Genomic DNA, 24,135 nt, shown 5'->3' with positions numbered 1-24,135 from the left:
GAGCTACACAGGCACAGGGAACCTTTCCAAAATTGATTTCAAGATTAATGCAGCATGTTATCAGAAAATACTGGAGGAAAATTTGCACTCCTCAGCCCGCAAGCTGTGGATGGGATGCACATGTACATTCCAACATGACAATAATCCAAAGCACAAGGCCGAGTCCACCTTTAATTTCTTACAGGAAAAAAAGTAAATATTCTAGAGTCGCCATCCCAGTCTCCTGATTACAATGTCATTGAGCCACTTTTGGGATATCTCAAACATGCAGGTCATGTAAGACAGCCCAAGGATTTACAGGAACTGGAGGCATTTTGCCAAGAAGAATGGGCAGCTTTACCATCTGCGAAAATAAAGTGCATCATCAACAACAACCACAAAATACTTCAAGCAGTCATTGATGTTAAAGGAGGCAATACACACTATTGAGAAATAGGGTATGTAAACTTTTGATCAGGGTCATTGGGGTAGTTGGGTAGTTTTTTTGACAATGGTTTCACCCAACCACTAACCATTAGTGAAAGAAAAGCTTTTGTATTAGCATCCGTATTCTCTAGAAAATAGCCAAAAAAATGACAAATTCTCACCAATATATGTAAACTTATTAACACAACTGTAAATGTAATGTAAAACTAAAATTAACCGAATAGTATCACTGAGTATTCTGCCACATACCTCCAGTATAGCAGAACTGTTGAAATTGACATCAAGTTGGTCATCTGTTACACTGTCTATCCATGGGTCTGGAGGGGGAAGGATGGATGGGTCAAAGCCCACATCCTCATAGTCATCAGAGGCACAGGCATGGTAGTGGTTCCCTGAGCCCTGGATGCTGACTGTGGAAGTGGCGGCATCGCGGGAATATTGCCGAGGGATGGCACGAGATGACAGTACTTCCATGTCAGTGTCCGGGGAGTTTATAGGTGTGTCTAGTAGGTCTGGCATGTCCAGATCTGCCTGGATGGAATAATGAGTACATGAATCAGTGGATTTGTGAGCAGTGCAGGTCTGTTATACCTGTTTGCATTTGTTGCTAAATGATGTTCACCCTCATTTAGAGATGAAGTGAAAGGGCTATTCCATAAAAAAAATCAACTGAAAGTTCACACCTGACTTCCTCAGAATCAGATGATGTTTATTACAAGTGTAATATGTTTAATGAGTATAAAGGAGTGGGCCCAAATTTGGGTTATTTTTATTTGTTTTTGGGTTTTTTTACTTTACTTTTGAGGAAATATTCAAATGAAAAGCCAAGTTATACTTGATTAAAACTGCAACCAAATACATTTTAAACCCACTGCAAGGGTCACAATCTCAAGCCAAAATTGAGCTTTTTAAAGCTCAACGTTTTTTCATAAGTAGCTTTGAGCTGAATAATCAATGAAGCATCATGTGCAATGTCATCCTGCAAGTATCCAGAAACTAAAGAAAGAGTTTTGTTTGGGTATTCCTCGGGACTTCAGTAAAAGACTGCTATCCTTCGAATACTAATAGATATAAAAAGGCTCTCAGAGTGTAGCATTTATAAAGCTCCATATTGGGCTGCAAGTGAATACTATGTGAATTAAACTGTAAATATATATATTTTCTGATTATAACATAAATAGTGACAGACAAACAAAAGACATATGTGCCTTTTTTAAATTTAAATATCTCATAAGCTAAGAGGCATCATAGATCTCAATCAAACTGCCTACTCTTGGACCCTGTTCTGGTTTTCAGTATAGTATTTCTCATGTTTTAAAAAATATGGATGTTTTGTTAAAATATAGCCAGTGCATTTCTTTTACCTTGCACCTCTGGTGCAGGTTTTTCTTTAGCACTGCTTTAAAACTCAAAGCGAGCAGTGTGTCTCAAGAAAGCTGCAAGCATTATTTTGTATGGGTGCACTCAGTACCAAAACTTACCTGCACAGCTGCTGTCACACTATTGGAGCGCTGGAACCGACGATACCTGGCCATCAGAGGGGGAAAAAAAGAATAAATACTAGAAAAAAATGTCTGCCCTCTGCTTTTGGAGAACATATGTCTTCACATGCACATCTTTAAAATGTTATAAGTTTACATTTGCACTAGTTTATTCTTTTTCCATCTAACAATTGCTACTTTTTTGTTTAGAGATTTGAGGTTCCCTGTGACTCTAGGATGTCAGTGGTGAGAAGAGGTGTAAAATGAATGCTACCAGAGGTTATGAAAGATTTTCTAAATGCATTAGTTCCAACTGAGCTTAATTTGCAAGTAGCGCAAAATAAATGAAGTAGCTGCTTGTAAATTAGATGCATCATAATCTGGGCTGGCTTACAGTTAGACACTGTCTGTTTTTGCTAAATCAACAGTCTTTCTCCACCATCATGACAGAAAAATGTATGCTTTTCCAAACTGTTTAGATGCAGCTGAATGTATGTATCTTGGTCACATCCAACTGGGAGACCCCGAAGCAGATAACACATGCTACCTCGCAAATGGTCTTAAGGGCTATTACACAAGCACATTAAATGGCTACCTATACACAACCCATGTCCACTAGTAGATGGGATGTTAGGATGCTGAAAAGCTGGATTATGGAGAATTCTTCCAGACTCAAAAGACAGAGGATGAATGAATAAAACAACTGGTGTAAGTATTTTTTACAAACACAAATCATTTTTACACACACACAAATTCTCATCTATAGATGCACAAACATGAAATTTTCAGATATTTTGGTTTACAAGGTTACAAAACTCAGTTCACAACTACACATTTGATTTACAAGTACAAAATATTAATGACCACAATTTGAGCCCATAACAATGTACATGTGCATCTGCAACCACAAAAAACTGCTGGCCTCTTAGCTTCACTAGTTTAAGCCTTCTTTAACTTGAAACAGACAAGACAATAAGCAACTGCTGAGTAATTTAAATGATGGATGCAAAGAGGTGAGAAGTTTTATGACAAAAAGCTGTTTGAGATGAAAGAGAGAGCTCACTTTCACTTTGGTACTTTTTATTTGATGTCTGTTTTTAGATTTCATTGGACAAGCACTGCTTCCCTTGCTTGCACTCTCAGAGGAAAAGCACACAGAAAAAAGGTGCAGGAGAAAACAAAAGAGAACATTTAAAACGGTCAAGTGTTTGAAATGTGCTTCCCAGTAATAACTTCAAAGAAATGTATAAATGACAAAAGAAGTAGAAAAGAGGGCTATTGTGTTATTGTGTTTAGATACATTAGGCTAAATCCAACAAAAGGAAAAGAACTATGTTATAGAGTAAAGAAAAAAGTTTGTCTCACCCTCTGTCATCTTCCACTTGCACACCTACAGAGGTGAACTTGGAGGGGTCCTCTGGATCTGGAACATCCTCTGGTCCATCAACCTAGAGGAGACAAAAAGAGTAAAACTAAAAATAATCACAACAATAAGCTAAGGCCCTTCATAAAAATGAAAATGCATTTCTATATGTAAAGGAGACCCAACACAGATTACAGATTAACAGGAGAAGTAGAATTTTTAGAACAACAGTAATAGTCATTGTAAATAAGAAGTTTGTGTGAAGCTTGTTAAATATTCTCTATTCAGCAGGGTAACATGTGGTTCTTAGCAGAAATGAAAACACAGATAAACAAGCTCCACATAATTTATAAGTAACTGAAGCTCAATATTTCATTGACCGCGATCTCAAGTATACCTGGATGCCTATGGAGAGACATTTCCCCTTCCTGAGCGCATCTTTCCTATAATCATCCCGGTGGTCTTCAACTATTTGCCCCCTGCTCAGGACTGAGGGGATGGTGGTGTTGACTGTCATGGTGCTATTGTTGACATGCTGACTCGCTGGTCCGTGGACCTATGCAAGAATATTGAGAACACTGTAAATAGAATATTCAGTAAGACAATAAAAATACAGTGTATTCTAGATGAAATTGGAAAATGTTTGTGGGTGTTTATTAGAACGATGCTTACTGTAAAAACTAAAGCACTAAAGCACTGACCTGAGCATTAGCAGCCTCTATGGCAGCTGTCAAGGCCTTCATACTGTCAATGCTTTCTGTGGAGTTACTAAGCCCTGATTGGATGGTCATGTCACCTCTAGGTCCCTCTTCTTCCATGTAGGCATCCTGGTTAGTTTTAGAATACACAGTCATTTTAAGACAAGTTATATCACACACCTTCATCCATCCATGAATAAAACCATGAATCAGCTGATGAACATTACCTGATGCTGCTGAAGTGAAGCAGAGCAAAGTTACAGAGGTCTCATTAGAGACACAGCTAAGCGTTTTGCAATTTGGTAGAATTTGTAGAAGTTTAAATTTCTTCAGTATTGAACAGCAGAAATTAGGCTTTCTTGTTGGGGGTCATTTTGGGGAAAAAACCCAGCAGCCAACAGCACCGTACACAACAGTAGACTGGTGTTTAATAAGCAAGCGAATAATGCAGAAAATACAGATTTGAGATGGTCAACTGTTCTTGAAGTACAAGAAGCTGGTGGTGGAAGTAAAACAGCAAAAATTTATCCAACGTGAAGTAGTTTTTATATTCTTTTGTGCTGGTCCAGTGAATTTTGGTGAGAGTGACAAAACCTGCAAAATCTGTGAGATGTCGCCCTTTAGCACCCGACGTGTCCATGTACGGGCCGTTGGGTGAACGGGGTGACCGGGCTCTGGGTTTACATCTTTTTGCAGAATCCATTTACCTGCTCGCATTTGCTGTTTTAGCTGTTTGGCAGTTGTTGAAATAGTTTTGTAAGCTTTAGCCTGAGATTCTGGCGTTTCTGGCAAAATACATTTATATTTAAAAACTAATTCAGGATTTAATGAATTGATATCGCTTTATTCAAACTAAAATCGATTTGAACCGGGAAAATCAATTTTTTAAACCCACCCCCAATCCTGGTGCCACATGCACTTATGGACATCGTTATGTTCGAACATGGTCTTCGTTATGGACAAACTGCACAGAAGTCCAGTAATATAACACCACCAAGGTTCAGATTAGTTCTCTCAATCACACCACTCCACATCTCACTGTTGTTGTCCATGTGAGCGTTGAAGTCTCCCAGTAGGACAATGGAGTCACCATCAGACGGTTGCTTCCCTGCACCTAGTGCAGGGAAGCAACCATCTCATCCTCCAAAGAGCATCCCAATGTACCCACAGCTGTCTCACAAAACTGAAGGCAAAAGAGACCCACAACAAGAAACAACTGAAGGTCACTGCAGAAAGGCCTGGCAGAGCATCTCAAGGAAAAAAATACAGCATATGATGATATCCATGGGATCTAGACTTCAGGGAGTCAATGACCTGAAAGGACTTTCATCCATATTAAAATTAATTCCTATATTTTATATTGTGTTGAAAATAATGGACTGCGTATAAAACACAGTTAATGCAGTTTTTTTAGTAAATTCCAAATTATGGACGAAACTGCAGAAGACCAAGTGTGAATGTAAGCACTATTACTTAGGAAACAATAAAAGTACGTATGCTTCCTTTATATTGCTATGAATGACACCCCCATGGTACACATAAGGATGTAATCACACAAAGAGCAGATTAACATGATGGACTAATTTTTTGTGCAGTACCTGTGCAGACTCTGTGCTGCTCTGGGCTGTAATGGAGATGTATGGCTTGGAGGCTGTGGAGCAGGTTGAAGTTCTGGGTGGCACTGGAGGAGGAGTTTTCTTGTAAGTGGTGATGCAAGATGAAACTAAAGGAACAAGAAAGAAGAAGAGAGAACGGGAAGATGAGGAGACAAGATGTGTTAAAAATTAGTTTTATATACAAACACTGCACCAGAATGACAAGATTTGAGGTAACTATGCCTATAACCAAAAGTTGTGTTTTTACATTTGTACCCAGATACAAGACCTATAACTGATCACATTTTCGATACCAGAAAATCTACATCATCTTTAAGGACATAATTTTTAAATTTCTTTTGATTTGTTTAATTATAAAAGTGGATATGGATAAATAAGAACTATGACACAATATTAAGCCACATTTTCACAAAAGTGAAAGCTATTTTTTATGATGTTGAAAGGTGCAAGTTCAATAATGCAACGAAAAACTATAATCCTATATACTGTGAAGTAAAAATTACGAGAAAAATGAAAGAACAAAGCAGGTGTAAAGTAAGGGTACCATTTATGTGTAGCCAACTGAAAGTGGCTGGGGTAGATGAATATAAAACGGACATAAAAAAGGACATGTTGTGGACTTGTGGACAGGCACTGTTTTTTGAACAACTGTGTGAAACAGATTTGTTTAAGTGATATGTAAATAAAGGTCTGCTTTATTACACGTTCCACACAATGGATTTAATGTCACAGGTTCAATGCTGGGTGACAAAACAACACAACAAAGTTTTCATTAAAACTTTCTGTGACAGTTTCGCAAGGGTACTGATCTAGAGCTATCAGTTTAGTTTTTAATAAAATATAAATAGTGTGCAGGGAGATATGCACTGTGAATAGGCCTCCAAAATATGTAATTGACCAATAATTATATAATCACAAGAGATAATTAAATGACCAGTCATCTTAAATTAGGTTATGTGAGAACAGCGTTTCCTTAAAAACATGCAGTGGGAGAGATTTATGCTTGACACACACTAGGGGAGCAATTAGGGTGGGGGCACAACGGTCCAATCCCCAGCTACTGAAACTAGGTTTTAGAACATAGAACACCATTTTATACTATGTTATACCTATTCTAGTTATAACTGAGAAAATATTGCCTTAGTATATTTTAGCCAGAATTATCAGACTCTTCCATGGCAGTAGATGGTAAATGGACTGGTTCTTATATAGGACCAATGTTGAGCAGTACTTGGTGAGGGCTAGTTCTTTTAGGTTCAGCAGCTAACAAGATGGTGTATCGGTCAGGATACAGGAAGGAGGACAAGCTGTTTTACCAGCTGTTTTATTGCCACCTAGATGCTCAGTGTTGCCAGCAGTCTGTAGTAACAAACAAATTGCCATGAGTATAATAATGTATACAGCAACAGCTCCACTAAGATAAACATAAAATATTAAATGAAATAAACCAACACATCCATCTGAATATATACATAACATATGACTCGAACTATACCAATGTTACATCTCTCTCTCCAAACACAGAAAGAACTCAATTAAACACAGTGAGAATGTCATACGTAGCAGAAACATCCACTCTAACTGTGAACAAAGGGACTTTGGCGCCATCCTGTGGCCGAATAAAATTACTACATAATGGCGGCAGCCAGCGGCACATGCCTCTAATCACGAGATGAAAAATGCGCTGCTACAACACGGTAGAAAGTAACTAAAGCCGCGGCAAACATCAGGAACTGAAGTAAGATTGCATAAACTGAATAAAACATTAAAAGAAGGATATACAAATGTGACTGAAAGTTAAAATGTGATGGAATTACTGAAAAGTCGTTCTAAGAATAACATAGAAAAGAAAAAGATGTTATACAGTCATTTTAAAGTTTGTTTTAAATTGTGTATGTAGAAAAGTCAGAAAGAAAGAGGATGATAAGTCGTGACATCTTCTGATGTCATCTCAGAAGATGTTACATCCAGAGAGGGAGGAGAAAGGATGACCTGGTAGAAAAGTGTTGTGCAGAAGAAATAAGTTGCTCTTCCCTCTGTTTTCTGTCAGATGAGCAGTTCACATATTTGAAGCTAAGAAGTTTATAATTGGAAATTCCAGCAGACAAGCCAGAGGGATCAATCACTGCCCAAACTGTACACTTGCAAATAGGTTTTCTATTTTTCGACTTTTTCTCAGTTCATTTTTGCAATGTTAGATTATAGATTCAAGAGTATTTGGATTTCCACTCAGCACTCCCTAGGCTAGGCCGTCCATGCTCACCAAGCCTACCTTGGATATCAAGAGACAGATAACTGAAGCTCAGAGGTCGGCCGGATTAACAAGGTCGACGTCAGGTGTTGGGGAACCAGGACACACTGGGACTACTGGAACAAGAAGGCATAAGTGGGGAAGAGATGAAAACAGGGCACTGTCGGAATGCCATCAACAAGTAACACCAGCGGAAGGGGTTACATGAAGAGGATAGGGGACCTATGGAATCTTTGATACACAGTATCATGTCTGACGGCGAAACAACTACTAGCTCAGTGTTCCAATATTCAGAAGAAGGGACTTCTGAGGAGGCCCCGGGGCAGACCCAGGACACGCTGGAGAGATTATATCTCTCGGCTGGCCTGGGAACGCCTTGGTATTCCCCCGGACAAGCTGGAGGAGGTGGCTGGGGAGAGGGAGGTCTGGGCTTCTCTGCTTAGGCTGCTGCCCCCGCGACCCGGCCTCGGATAAAGCGGATGAAGATGGATGGATGGATGGATGGACTGCTATCACAGCTGGAGATCGACAAGGTACAAAACAAATACTATGGCACAGACCTTCCCAAAGTGTGGGGCCCGCCCCCTAGGGGGGGCGCAGAGCCATTGCAGGGGGGGCGCGGTATGAAAAGGAAAAAACAAAACAAAAAAAACAATGCTTGGACACTGCTAGCACGGGGCGCCTCCACAAACGCAAATCAGGAGATGAAGCATAGCTGAATATGTTTCCAAACCAGGGGTAGGCAACCTTTCTGATGGCGAGTGCCATTTAAAATTTCCTCAGAAGTCAGTGTGCCATATGATTGCATTAGCAATAAATTTAATAACGCTCTATATGAACAGTTACACATTATATAGAACCACTTTATAGAATTATATTTGTTTGCAAATGTTGGCAGCTATCAGCGAATAGTTATCAGCTATTTTGAAACAAAAAAAAGACACTTTTTATTCATAACAAGAACTCCATAACAGCAAATGAACTGTACAACAGAAAATACAAATGCTATTTATGGTCTCCTCACAACAATGATAAGAAAAATAAATTGGGCCAATATGGCATGTTTGTTAATACAGAGACACACATGTTAATGTGATCTCTGGTCTCCCACTCGGAGACACAGGTCTCAGTGTCCAGCATTCAGACGGCTACCTGAGGACACTCATGTGAGAGAAAATCTGCTCACACAGATATGTAGAGCCAAATACTGTCAATAAGGCCTCTGCAATGTTCTGAAGACAGTTAAACTTGTCAGGTAGTGATGTCCAGCAGGTGAAAATGCAGCTCCATGAACATGCACAGCTGTGGATTCCAGCTGCTTCGATGTCGCATTAACTGGCATTAACTCAGCCAGTTAATGCAAGACAAATCTAGCTGCTCATTAAAGATTTCTGGTTTGATCAGAAAATAAAACATTGGTCCATACACCTGAAAGTCCCAAAAATGCATTGTGTCTCGAGTCTATGGATGCATTTTGACTAAAGACCGGCCCCCAGATATTAAAGCCATAAAGCCTTTGAATGAAAACAAACGCTGTTGTAACAGTGATGTACACTGTCTTGTTGGTAAATGTATGATTTCTATTCATTTTACGTCAGATAAAAACTTTGGTTGTAAGCTTCGGATAATTATTTAATAACAGCCAGACATTTTAAATGAGAATAAGAAAGTATTTCTTTGTGCCCCCCTTTCCCTGTTAATGCCCTACCTGGCCCCCTGGCAAAACTTTGCTAGATCCGCCCCTGCACAGTTACCAGCTGTCACCTACAAAGGATCCTGGTGTTATTGGTCTCTCAGAAACAGTTCATAACTTCCCTTCAACTCATTCATGTCACCTAAAAGGTAAACCTGTTTCTCCATCACCTGTTCAGCTCTGATGATTCAGTAAGGACATCTCCTGGTTTCATCTTCATGTTTCCCTCTCACCAGATAACCAAACCGATATCATGACCAACAGCTTTTACAGCTGTGGCTCCAGCAAACATCAGCTGATACTAGAAATTAATATTAAATAAATTCTAACAACAGCTGATCAAGCTTAAACGTGCTGCTGTTGTTTAGCGCGACATCTGCTGGTTTCCTCTTTCTGGCGCAAAGTGGGCGATAAACAAACAAGAGAGAAAAGCTGATCAGCTGATCATTGATCAGTTTCATGATTGAAGTAGCAACAGGAGAGAGAGGGGAGAGAATGAAAGGAGAAGAAGATGCAGCTGTGCAGCAAAGACACAGAATAACTCCAGCTTTGTGTCTTTTTCCATCCTGGCTGAAGTACGGGACAAACTGTGTTCCTTCTCAGCTCAACACGAAACGCGTAATAATTTCTCTGAATGCGGGACGATTCCGTTTGTACGGGACGGTTGGCAACTCTACTAACTAACCTTATGAATAAAATAAAGTTCACTATCAGTAAAATCATAGCACCCGCCCAGCTGTATAGAAACTCCGTCATGCTAGCTAGTACATGATACGAGTTATTGTAACTGACTGTAAAAAGTCAGCACAACGAAAATAAACTCCACCTAAACTTGGTTTATATCTGACCCAGATAGACTGCAGGTCATAACTTCTTACCTGAAGTTTAGTTCACCTGACGCTCCGACCAGCGGCTGCCTCGGGTCTCTCCTCCTCCTGCCTCCCCTTCCCTCATCCACCTGCTGGCCTCCACCACTTGTTAATTTTACTGAATCTGTGGAAGCTACGCCATGGCCAACACCAAACAACTGAGTTATTTTTACACACCGACCAGCGTCTGGCCAATCCACCAAAAAAAAAAAAAATCATCGGGCCACCGAGCAAATGCCCGGTATGCCCGATGGCCAGTCCAGCTATGGTCGTGCGTGCCATCAGTTAACGTTGGCACGCGTGCCTAGGGTTGCCGACCTCTGTTCCAAACCAACTTCGTTCTAAGCCAAAGACTAGAAAATATGGTGAAGCATATCTTCCCTTTGGTTTCACCTGCACAAGTGCCAAGGTAGGTCTCCCCTGCATAATTGGTTTTCCCTTCGTCGGGAGCAGCGCTGGGCTCTTCAAATCACGGACAAACAGTATCCCACATTCTTGATTTTTAGTTCACAAACACTTGTTGTAATGACTAACTACTCCTGACATTTTGGAGATGTTAGCTCTTTATACAGTAAAGTTACAGTGGGATACAAATAACATCAGGCTGATCCTGCCACGATTTGTTCCCCCTGTTAAAATCACGGACAACCAGCATCCAACAGTTGTTTATGTTTTTGAACCCATTTTGCAGAGGGATTGAAAAATGTGTTGATAGCAATGTTGAATATTATTACACAGGAAAAAAACAACTACATGTAAAATAATTACACCGTGACGCCTCTGCCTTTCTAAATAGAGGGACAGTAGCTGTGTGTGTATGTAAGCGTGTAAAACCTGCAGATAGTAAGATTAACAGTAACAGTATTTTGTCTCTATCTGCTATTCTGCAATTCATCTCATGTAAACAATAACGTGGCGCACAGCGTGACGTGAAAAAAGGCACATCCCTTTGACGTGACGAACTCTGTACGGAAGGAGTTTTAAAAAAATCTCAGTTTTTGGTGATTCAAAATGCCGTTTACGTGTGGACGAAACAGCTGCGTTTTCAAAAATACCCATGTAGGTGCGGACATAGCATAAAAGAGTTAGTAGTTTATTTTCTTACTACCTGTAATTTATTGCAGATTACTTGTATTTGCTTAATTGTTTACTAAATGTTTGAGGTGTGAAATAAACGGCAATGGAGCAAAATATGGGTGTGTGTGGTTGGAGGCTGTGTTCGTGCGTGTGCATGTGCGCGTGACGGGGGGCGCGAAAATTTTTCTTGTAAAACAAAGGGGGGGCCCAGCAAAAAAAGTTTGGGAACCACTGCTATGGCAAGGGGGAGGTAGGATGGGGAGGGGGATATCATCACCCCCACCCGAGATTGGGTACCAAGCGCCAAGTGCGATGGAAGAAGGAGAACTGAGTTCAAGAGAAACTGACCTGAAAGAGAGGATGATTGCAAAGATGGCAATATGGAGCAGGTTACCAAGACTACGTGAAGTACCCTCTGAAGGTCTGAAGGACAATCCCTACTGTGACCATCACCAAAACCAATCAGTTGATCTATACCACGGCAGCAGTGATCAGTGAGATGCTTGGCTACAAGATGAACTGCCACAAGGAGCAGTACCCTCCATGGAGAAGGAGACTAGAGGCCAAGATTAACTAAGATCAGGGTAGCATGTGGGGAAGTTAGCCAACTATCAGAGTTGCAGAATGGTGCGATGAAGAAGTACAGCAAGCTGCCCAAACGTGAGGCCTTGGAAAGTGCCAAGCAAAGACTCACAGCCTTGGCCAGCTGCTTGAAGAGGTATACCAGAGAGATAGAAGCCAGGGAATAAACCAGCTGTACTCCACGGAACCATCCAAGGTGTACTCTCCGTGCCAGGGGAACAATATGACAACAACACCACCGAGGCTGGAGATGGAGCAATACTGGAACAGCATATGGGAGAAGCCACTGAGCATTACCCATAACAGCAATGCTTAGAGGCTAGTGGATCCAAGAGTACACCACAGCATCCTCCCTAAACAGAAACTATCACAGTGGCAGACATCCAAGAAAGGGTCCCCAGTATGAAGAGTTGGACAGCACCAGGCCCTGATTCACGCCTGCTGGCAAAAGAAGCTGACTGCACTCCATGAGCATCTGACAGCACAAAAGAACTAGCTGCTAATCAACAAGAGACACCCAGAATGGCTGACTGAAGGCCAGACAGTCCTGATCCCCAAGGATTCCCCAGAAGGGACTGGTCCAGTCCAACACTTGCCCAAAAACCTGCATCAGGACTGCATGGAAGGTCCTGTCAGGCATCATAGTGGCAAAGATGAACAGACACATGGCTCAATACATGAGCAGGGCACAGCAAGGAATTGGCAAGAATACCAGAGGCGCAAAACCCCAGCTACTGGTAGACCGAGCAGTCAGCCAAGTCTGCAAGACTAGGCTGACCAACCTGTGCACAGCCTGGATTGACTACAAGAAAGCCTATGACTCAATGCCCCACACCTGGGTCCTGGAATGCCTGGAACTGTACAAGATCAACAGGACCCTAAGAGCCTTCATCAGGAACTCAATGGGGATGTGGCATACAACACTCGAGACCAACTTCAAGTCCATAGCCCAAGTCACCATTTAGTGTGGGATCTACCAAGGAGATGCTCCACTGCTGTTCTGCATAAGCCTGAACACTCTCAGTGACATCTCTGATAAGACTGGCTACGGATACTGACTACGGAATGGAACAGTTTTCAGCCACCTCCTGTACATGGATGACATCAAACTGTATGCCAAGAGTGAACGAGACTTTGATTCACTGATCCACACCACCACCATAACCCTGACATCGGAATGTTGTTCACACTGGAGAAGTGTCGTTGGATGATGACAGATAATAAGAGAGGGAAGGTAGTCAGAACTGAGGGGATCGAACTACCAGAAGGCAACATTTCAGACATTGAGGACAGGTACAAGTACCTGAGGATCCCACAGGCAAATGGGAACCATGAAGAGGCTGCTAAGAAAGCTGCAACCACTAAGTACCTGCAGAGGGTCAGGCAAGTCCTGAGGAGTCAGCTGAACGGTAAGAACAAGATCCAGGCTATCAACACCTACACCCTGCCCGTGATCAGATACCCTGCTGGGATAATAAGCTGGCCGAAGGAGAAGAGAGAAGCTCCTGACCATGTATGGTGGGTGTCACCCCAAGTCCAGCAATCTGAGGCTGTACGCTTAGCGGAAGGAAGGAGGCTGGGGACTAGTGAGTGTCAGTAGCACAGTCCAGGATGAGATAATGAACATCCACGAATACATCAGGAAGATGGCCCCAACCGACCGCGTGCTTAGTGAATACCTTAGGCAGCAGAAACCCACGAATGAGGAGGAAGAGGAGGCACCATCATGGAAGGACAGGCCCCTGCACGGTATGTACCACCGGAAGATAGAGGAAGTGGCTGACATCCAAAAATCCTACCAGTAGCTGGACAAAGCCGGACTGAAAGACAGCACAGAGGCACTAATCATGGTACCACAGGAACAAGCTCTGAGCACAAGATCCATAGAGGCTGGAGTCTGCCACACCAGGCAAGACCCCAGGTGCAGGCTGTGTGAAGATGCCCCTGCGACAATCCAGCACATAACAGCAGTGTGCAAGATGCTAGCAGGCAGTGCATACATTATGGAGTTATTTTTGTGCCTTTAAGCACACGTAAGCGCACGTAAAAAAAATTTAAAAGAACATTTGCAAGTGCAAATGTTGCATTTTGAGGAGAAAATTATTTTGAGCAAAACATTTAATTTGAGCGAAAAAAATTAATTGCTGCGTTCAAGAAATGTATTTCAGTGTTTGCTATTATCCATATACACACACAATAACAGCCCCTCTTGCTCAATTGTTGGCATTTGCTCTTGCTCAGATCATAGCCTTCTGTTTAAGTTCTACTTATGATCCATGAGTACTGTGCTGTTTGTTCTGTTCTTGGTTTAGTTGATAGGTTTGTTAATTTCTTTTGTATTTCCATTCGGTTCCTTCTAATTTGTCTTCTCACTGTGTTTTGATGTCTGTTTGTGTCAAGCATGTGTGTCTTAACACTAGAATTACTGAGCCTTTTTTCCCTGGTGCAAGTCCCTACTACCAGATTTACTGGCCTGCGCAGATTTGCGTAAATTCCCCCCGACCTTAACACCTCTTGGCACCCCGCTGAGATTTTCACAGGTCTTCAGCTCCATTGTTCTCCTGCTTTTGTTGTGCAAACACACCCTCCCCCAACCCCTAACCATGAGAGATTCAAGTTTTTCCTTCCCTGCAAGACTGCTTTCCTTCCTTACCTGCCTGCATGCCTGTCCATAAACATATATACACAGAGTTGTACATATATTTATATATTTATATAGCCACACCTTATATAATATGCATAAAGTCTAGTTATACACAGACAGACATCTATATCATATACACACACACACACATATATATATATATGTGTGTGTGTGTGTATATGATATAGATGTGTGTGTGTGTATAACTATGTATGTGTGTACTATGTATGTATATATATATATATATATATATATATATATATATATATATATATATATATATATATATATATATATATATATATATATATATATATATAAAATGTTTGTATAGTGCACTTTCTATACCTGTGCTCTGTCCACTTTTTTTGCAATGACAATGCAGATTTTCCACTTGTGGGACAAATAAATGCAGATTTGCTGTGTGTGTGTGTGTGTGTGTGTGTGTGTGTGTGTGTGTGTGTGTGTGTGTGTGTGTGTGTGTGTGGCGCAACATTGGCATTTGTTTACTCAGATCCAAGGCAGGCCAAACCTCTGTGTTACAACCTACATACAAAAGACAGACATTCACAATATATGGGTACACAAGTCTGTTTTATTTCAAAGTGTTTCAAACTTTACAGCGTTTGCAAACCCAGTGTCCATCATCCCTGCATTTGGCACAGGTGAATTTCTTACATGTTGCACAGGTAAATCTGCTGCGATTCCTGTTGCAGCTCTCTTGCACCTGGCACTGTGTTGTCTTTACAGTCCCTGGCACAGCAGCTGCAGCAGCCTGCCTCTGTGCTAAGATTTCCTTGTGCTGCATGAATCGGCAACGAAGTTGCTGAGCTAGAAGACGCAGAAACAATCTTCTTTTGCCTGTCCACCCTGTACATGCCTTGTACAAAATGTAGGCATTCACTGCCGCCAGGTCCAGCATATTGTAGAAAACCGCTACTGGCCACCTGCGTGTTGCTGATCTTACAGAATACATCCGTGCCATTTGGTCCAACACGTCTACACCACACTGTAAAAGCAGAGCGAGAGAGTCATGAGTATATGTTTTTTTCTATAGGCCTGTATAGCACACATCAGAAAACATTGTAGCACTGGTGTAAAATTGTACACACATTCACATACCTCCATGTGGTTGTAGTCTGTGATCGTGTTGGGTTTCCTCTTTCTGCCGTCTTGGTGCATGGAACTTAGAACACACACAGTCTTGTTTTTTAGGTGCATAAATTGTCAAGGAGACACTGCCACTTCTAAGCACTGAAGTGGAGAATACCTCTCGCTTTGCAGTATCTTTTGCAAGTTGAGGAAGTTCACGCGGACTTTATTCACCATGCCCAGTAATGTTGTTTTGCGCTGCAGCAGTCTGTGCGACAGTGACAGTGAAGTAAAGAAATTGTCCGTTGTGACATTTCTCCCATCATCCAAAAACGGCTCCATCAGTTTCATGACCACGTTCTCTGCCAGCCTCTCTCCCTTCTGACGACTGGGGTCCTTTCCCAAGTAAGGAGATGCACTGCAGACATATTTGGTGTCCAAATCCGTGGCCATCCAGAACTTGATCCTAAATTTGTCTGGCTTGGTTGCAATATACTGTGTGAATGGACAACGAACCTTGGTAGGGAACAGCTGTTCATCTATGGTCATGTGTTCCCTGGAGTGAAACTCTTAGCACAGTTCTCGTTGAAGCGTGTCCAGATGTCGGAGATCGCTGCAAATTTGTCTGTTTTCACCCGTTCTGCCCGCGTGTCCCTGTCATCAAATCGAAGGTGTTGCATAATTGAAATGAATCTATCTCGGGCATTGTCTCTTTGATTAGTGGCACCAGAAAACTTTCTGACCAGCAATCCACAATGGCACCAACAGGACACATGATTGCTCTTACAAACAGGATTGAAATGAATGCCATAAGTTCATGAACTTAAAGCATAAAGTCTAGTTATACACACAGACACATCTATATCATATATATATATATATATATATATATATATATATATACACACACACGTAGATAGATAGATATGTGTGTGTGTGTGTGTGTGTGTATACATACACCAATATATTTTTGAATACACGTGTCCATATTTATGTTTCCAGATTGTTTGTATAGTGCACTTTCTATACCGTGCTCTGTCCACTTTTTTGCAATGACAATGCAGATTTTCCACTTGTGGGACAAATAAATGCAGATTTGCTGTGTGTGTGTGTGTGTGTGTGTGTGTGTGTGTTTGTGCAACATTGGCATTTGTTTACTTAGATCCAAGGCAGGCCAAACCTCTGTGTTACAACCTACATACAAAAGACAGACATTCACAATATATGGGTACATTAAGTCTGTTTTATTTCAAAGTCTTTCAAACTTTGAACGAACCTTGGTAGGGAACAGCTGTTCCCTACCAAGCATTCTTGCAGCTGGCAACAACGGTCGTGCATTCAGTATAGTTGTGACTTCCGCAAAAAAATGTGGTCAAAATCTCATGAGTAAGTTGAAGCATTTCTATCAGGCATTTCTGAAAGTTGTAACACAGAGGTTTGGCCTGCCTTGGATCTGAGCAACTCTGAGTGAGCAAATGCAAATGTGCCAGGCCTCAAGGACAATGGGTGGTTTGCACAACAAAAGCTGTAGGAGAAACAAGCTGACGACCTGTGAAAATCTCAGCAGGGGTGCTTAACACCTCGGGACTTGCACCAGAAAATAAAAAAGCCAGTAATTCTAGGGGGTATTGGGTTTAGGGAAGTTACGCAAATTTGCGCAGGATAGTAAACCTAGTGTTAATGTTAATGTTAGTTATTTCCTGTCTTATATCTCTTGTCCTGTGTGCTTTGGGTTTAGTTCCATTTTCCCCTGTTTCATTATCTGTGTTAGTTTCAGCTGTGTTCCCGCCTGTTGCCTATTCCCTGATTATCCTGTGTGTGTATAAATTGTCTTCGTTTTCTATTACTTTTTGTGGTGTTCTCCCTCTTGCTGTGTGCCCTTTGGGTTTTTTGATGGCCAGATGAAGCCTCGTAAAACCTTGAAACTTTCTCTGACTCCCACCCCGTCACTCGTCAAAACCTTTTGTCATTTCAACTATTTGTAACAGCTGCTTGGCTGTGTTGCAATAGTGTCAAGCATGGAAACAATCACTGCCAAGAATAGAGATAAAAACGCCTTCATTTCATTTTGTGTGGTCCATTCATTAATTTAATCTGTTTTTGATTAATGTGTGGGTAATGTAATTAAGGCCATTGTTGATGTTGCAGTGTTTTCAAAAGATGGGACAATGATTGTGGTTATGATTCACTGAATGAACCCCCCATTCTTTAGTTTGAATAATTGCATAACGTGTCACATTCCTACAGTGGTTATGCATAAATATATTTAAAGGTTATTTTTAATCTTCATGTGTCTAAATTGTTTTTGGGTTTTTTTGAGCCATTTGAAATAGTTTCAAAATGTCACAAATTTGCCTTAGTTAAACTGGCAACTCTATTGACATATTTTTTTCAGATAGTCTCAGATGTTTCATACTGTTAGTCCACAGCATGCTAATCAGGTTTATGTCAGAATAAATTTTAACAGCACCAATATACTGGTCTCAGCTGGAGTGCTGTGAGCATGAGCAACAACCTTAAAATAGCAACTTTAATAACAGTGGTCAGGATTATAACAATGCGACTGTCCTCAGTCTGTGTTCTCTTTGAAATTATTGGAAAAGCTTAAAGTATGACCAAGTTAAGTTGTTGCCTTTCTCTGGTTAGTTTTTCATGTGGATCAGTCATTAACTGAAGGCAAAATCTTGAGATTATGCCTTGTAGTTTATAGGTAGTATAAGGAATGTAGTCCTTTTATACATACTTGTATGTTATTGACAAAATAACCTTAACATTTCCCATTGGAGACTGGTAGATTGGATGTCAAATGCATCCAATTTAAAGGAACAAGTTTAACTGTGAAGACATTTTATTTATAATTTAAAAAAATTGAAAATGTTCCATCACTATCTTCTGCACTTCAGTACAGTCGACAATAACTGCTCTTAGGAATGTGTGGTCGATCTTGAAAAAGACATCTTTTATCTCAGTAAGAATTTAACCTGGATAATGCACATAGAAATGGTGCAAAAATGATATTTAATAATAATATTTGATCCTTGGATCAAAAGGAGGGAATTCTGCAACACTAAGTCAAAGAACTGGCCAATGAAGGACATTTTACACATAGATGATGACCTCTGAGTCTGGATATATGTCTTGGGCTCAGAAAGCAACACTATAGCCTATACTATTTGTGTACTTAATTCTCTGTCTTAAGAATTACAACTTTGCTGCAAGCATTCAGGAAAAAAATGTGAAAATTTGAACTTTTGACCTCATTTTAGGTGGATCCAGTTGGCGCTGTTAGGTTGTGGGGGACATTTTTGCCATTGATGTCCCTACTTTATAACTAGAAATCAATATAAAGTTGCTCTAAGACGTCACCTTCATCCCAAGATGAAATATTTACCAATTAAGATAAGTCGCACAAGCTTTTGTATTTTAAAGATCTTGCCTGTAATAGTGATGTGTCGGTCACGAACGAAATGGCTCTTAGAGCCGACTCTTTGAAGTGAACGATGCGAGCCGGCACCTTATTGGGAGCCCTGTTTTTTCTTTTTTTTTTCTTTCTCTCACCCTCTCTCTCGCACTTTTTTTCGCTTCACTCCGCACGGAACCTTGTGCTTGCGCTGGGAAGAGGGGGGAGGGGCAGTAGTTACACTCGCAGTAGCACAGGAACAGAGCCAGAGGGAAAGAAAGAGAAAGAGAGCCCGGGACAACAACGTCACATTAGAAAGGTATAGTAATCATCCACAACTATTTTCAGTTGCGGATGATAAAGGATTCAGAAAGTTAGTTCATGCAGGCCTATATGACAGAGAATGTGCATCTTCTTTTTGTTTTCATATTTTAATGTATATTTATTTGTGTTGTGGTTTGCAGTGTTTTGTGCTGTTTCACTTTAAATTTGTTTGAAAGGAAAAAGCTGAAAATTTAAATAGTTAAAAGTTGAAATGTAAATACTTGGTTTTTGTATTATATGATTTATTTATTACATTTTATGTGGCGTGAATAAATAAAAGTATATTTACGGTGGCCCATAGTGACAAAGCACGTACAAACTCTGAAGCACGTACAAACCCCGAAGCACGTACAAACTCCAAAACACGTAAAAACTCCATAGCACATACAAACTCCGAAGCACGTAAAAACTCCAAAACACGTACAAAACACAACAGAAGTGCTCCAGGATGCTAGGGGCAGTGTTGAGCTTTTGTTACCTTGTGGCTACACAAGCCAGAAAGTACCAACGACCGGATTTGGTGTGTGGTAGTAACAGGTAAATGAACTTTTTTTTTAAATTATTTGAATATATATGAGTGCTTGTGTATAAATACACAAACAATACACATATGCTTTCAATTGTGTAATTTAAGTCATCTAGGTAGCTCTGTTTTGGAAGTTCATTTAACGCTAGAAATGTGCTTTGGAGTTTGTACGTGCTTTGTCTCTAGGGGCCACCGTATATATTTATATATAAACATATATAAATGAAACCACGTTTTTTTTTAACACTAGTAATTCCTTTTGTGCATAATTTTATATTGTTGTTAATAATAAATTAATTAAAGCAACAAAACAACCTGAAGAGGCGGTTGGGAGCCGAAAGAGCCGGCTCTTTTTATTGAGTCGAGCCGAAAGAGCTGGTTCTCTAAAAAGAGCCGGAATTCCCATCACTAGCCTGTAAGTGAGGCTAAATGGCTTAATTGAACAAAAGTTCAATGAAGTGCCTGTGGGGCTACTTTCACCTACCCTAAAATGTAGTATTTGCCACTAACATGCCAAAAAAGCCTCTTGGAGCAATACTCTAAACACAACAGGAAGGCCACAATTTCGGTGACTTGTAAATACAAGTACAAACCAATTTTCCAAGCCTGAAGCCAAAAAGACCCTGGAACTTTTTTAATGTTAAAGATGGACTGGTCCCCCTGCTAGCTGCAAAAGAAAGTGTAGTCCCATGTCCACTAGTAGATGGGATGTTAGGATGCTGAAAAGCTGGATTATGGAGAATTCTTCCAGACTCAAAAGACAGAGGATGAATGAATAAAACAACTGGCTGGCCACATCATCCTCTTCATGCATGTTGTCTTACTCCAAGCTGTATAGGCTCGAAAGCCTACTACCAATTAAGCATATTAGGTGATGTGCATCTCTGTAATGAGAAGGGGTGTGGTCTAATGACATCAACACCCTATATCAGGTGTGCATAATTATTAGGCAACTTCCTTTCCTTTGGCAAAATGGGTCAAAAGAAGGACTTGACAGGCTCAGAAAAGTCAAAAATAGTGAGATATCTTGCAGAGGGATGCAGCAGTCTTAAAATTGCAAAGCTTCTGAAGCGTGATCATCGAACAATCAAGCGTTTCATTCAAAATAGTCAACAGGGTCGCAAGAAGCGTGTGGAAAAACCAAGGCGCAAAATAACTGCCCATGAACTGAGAAAAGTCAAGCGTGCAGCTGCCAAGATGCCACTTGCCACCAGTTTGGCCATATTTCAGAGCTGCAACATCACTGGAGTGCCCAAAAGCACAAGGTGTGCAATACTCAGAGACATGGCCAAGGTAAGAAAGGCTGAAAGACGACCACCACTGAACAAGACAAGCTGAACACAAGCTGAAGACTGATTTTTCAAGACTGGGCCAAGAAATATCTTGATGGGCCAGATGGATGGGCCCGTGGCTGGATTGGTAAAGGGCAGAGAGCTCCAGTCCGACTCAGACGCCAGCAAGGTGGAGGTGGAGTACTGGTTTGGGCTGGTATCATCAAAGATGAGCTTGTGGGGCCTTTTTCGGGTTGAGGATGGAGTCAAGCTCAACTCCCAGTCCTACTGCCAGTTTCTGGAAGACACCTTCTTCAAGCAGTGGTACAGGAAGAAGTCTGCATCCTTCAAGAAAAACATGATTTTCATGCAGGACAATGCTCCATCACACGCGCCCAAGTACTCCACAGCGTGGCTGGCAAGAAAGGGTATAAAAGAAGAAAAACTAATGACATGGCCTCCTTGTTCACCTGATCTGAACCCCATTGAGAACCTGTGGTCCATCATCAAATGTGAGATTTACAAGGAGGGAAAACAGTACACCTCTCTGAACAGTGTCTGGGAGGCTGTGGTTGCTGCTGCACATAATGTTGATGGTGAACAGATCAAAACACTGACAGAATCCATGGATGGCAGGCTTTTGAGTGTCCTTGCAAAGAAAGGTGGCTATATTGGTCGCTGATTTGTTTTGTTTTGTTTTTGAATGTCAGAAATGTATATTTGTGAATGTGGAGATGCTATATTGGTTTCACTGGTAAAATAAATCATTGAAATGGGTATATATTTGTTTTTGTTAAGTTGCCTAATAATTATGCACAGTAATAGTCACCTGCACACACAGATATCCCCTAAAATAGCTAAAACTAAAAACTACTTCCAAAACATTCAGCTTTGATATTAATGAGTTTTTTGGGTTCATTGAGAACATGGTTGTTGTTCAATAATAAAATTATTCCTCAAAAATACAACTTGCCTAATAATTCTGCACTCCCTGTATTTTCCCACTGATGTACAAATACCGTTCTGCTTTTATTCATGTTGTCATATAGGAATATATTTTGTTTATTAATAAACGGCACACAGTGGTCCCGCTCATCCGTCACTGCCTCGCTTTTTCGCTGATTTTTTTTTTTTTTTGCACAGTACAGCATTGCATTCTGCAGCCTGATTGACAAATCTCCTCCGTGCTGTGTCTCCTGCGCTTGTCAAATTTATCATGTTTTGTTTTGATAACCATCACGTCCAACAGATAAAACAGCACAAAAACACCCATAACTATGACCCTCATTCGGAAATAGACACCTGCACCGCGAGGGAAAAAGGCGCAGGAAAGTGGCAGGCAGATGAAGACAAAACACGGCATAATAATACTTTTACGTTTTGCAATCTACAAAGGTTTGCACTTTGAGAATCAGTCTGTGAGAACTGTGACTAATGTTCATGTATGTGACAACCCCTGCTGCAATAAATGAGGGACCACTGTATATACTTTCTCTATGATTATTGTATTCAACCTGTTAACATTTAATATTGTCTTGATAGAACCAACTGATTCTGCAGCAGAGCATCCCCTGTTGCTTCTCCTTGCTCCCCAGTCCCTCAGCTTCTGCTGCTGCACCCACAGGTATGCAATTGTAGCGTCAGATGTACAGCAGCACTGATAGCTTTTTACTCGGTGGGATTCCCTTGTGATCACCTTTACTAAATATCTACAACTAATCTGATTATATCCTGTTGTTTTGTTTTTTTTTCAATGTTGAAATTAAAATCTAGTAGCAGCCTTCTCATGTCTTTGTGTTTTGTGCTGTTTTACAGGCCCAGAGAGGAGGACAGCTCCGAGGCAGATGAGGGACTGGTCCCAGGGCGGTCCATTGGCGATGGAGCTGACCATCCTGGTGTCCCTGAAGAGGCCACGCCAGTCTCCAATGGAGCATTTCCTCCTCAGCCTTGTTCCTGCTCTGGAGAGCAGCTGGGTCCTTTTTATTCCTGTCTCTCTGTAAATACTTATATTTTATATATTTATGTTTAATGTTTTTCTGTTTGAGAATTTTAATATTATTTCAAATAAACTTTTATAATGACTAATGTCTCAGTTCTACTACACAGCAAATGTTGGCACACGACTTGACACATGTAGAATTTATTTCATATTATACTAATGACAGAATATACTAATACAGTGGGATGCAAAAGTTTGGGCAACCTTGTTAATAGCCATTATTTTCCTGTATAAATCGTTGGTTGTTACAATAAAAAATGTCAGTTAAATATATCATACAGGAGACACACAGTGATATTTGAGAAGTGAAAAGAAGTTTACTGGATTTACAAAAAGTGTGCAATAATTGTTTAAACAAAATCAAGCAGGTGCATAAATTTGGGCACCACAAAAAAGAAATGGAATAAATATTTCGTGTATATCAATGTGTGTGTCTCCTATGTGATATATGGGGTGCCTTTGTCTGGACGTGTTTCCCATCCAGAGCTCCACAGCAGAGAGGGAAGTTCCAGCGCCCTGGAATCCCTCTGTGATGGACCGCCAGTCTCCAGGTGAAGGCACAGCCATGAAGTCGTCCACTAGACAGTCCCAGATGGCCGTCGCTACCTGGGGGTGATCTGGCACACCGTGGACACACCGACTCTAAAACTGAACGCGATGGTCCTGAAGGAGTCCCGGTGGCAAGGAACCTGGACAAAATTGTTCAAAATTAGTATTATGTGTACTGCAGTTACAAAATACATTATTCAAATTTCAAAATACTTTTGTGATGTCAGATTTAAATTACAAAACATAAATCTTACATAAAACATTTTGTAATTAT

General features: G+C 40.8%; 1 protein-coding gene across 1 annotated transcript in view; it reads right to left on the bottom strand.

Annotated features, from left to right (window-relative positions):
- The window catches only part of LOC116335826 (disks large-associated protein 1-like), an 81,917-nt gene that overhangs the window by 15,198 nt on the left and 42,584 nt on the right, over nucleotides 1-24,135 (bottom strand). Inside the window, exons 5-10 of the mRNA XM_039602376.1 lie at nucleotides 5,567-5,691; nucleotides 3,972-4,097; nucleotides 3,668-3,826; nucleotides 3,273-3,322; nucleotides 1,908-1,926; nucleotides 706-957 (exon numbers count right to left, since the gene is read on the bottom strand). Coding sequence (XP_039458310.1) covers nucleotides 706-957; nucleotides 1,908-1,926; nucleotides 3,273-3,322; nucleotides 3,668-3,826; nucleotides 3,972-4,097; nucleotides 5,567-5,691 — 731 coding nt within the window. The remainder of the gene's footprint in view (nucleotides 1-705; nucleotides 958-1,907; nucleotides 1,927-3,272; nucleotides 3,323-3,667; nucleotides 3,827-3,971; nucleotides 4,098-5,566; nucleotides 5,692-24,135) is intronic.

This window comes from Oreochromis aureus, linkage group 18, assembly GCF_013358895.1.
Source record: "Oreochromis aureus strain Israel breed Guangdong linkage group 18, ZZ_aureus, whole genome shotgun sequence".
NCBI lineage: Eukaryota > Metazoa > Chordata > Actinopteri > Cichliformes > Cichlidae > Oreochromis > Oreochromis aureus.
The sequence above is the reverse complement of the archived record's forward strand: the minus strand, read 5'-3'. Positions and strand labels throughout refer to the sequence as shown.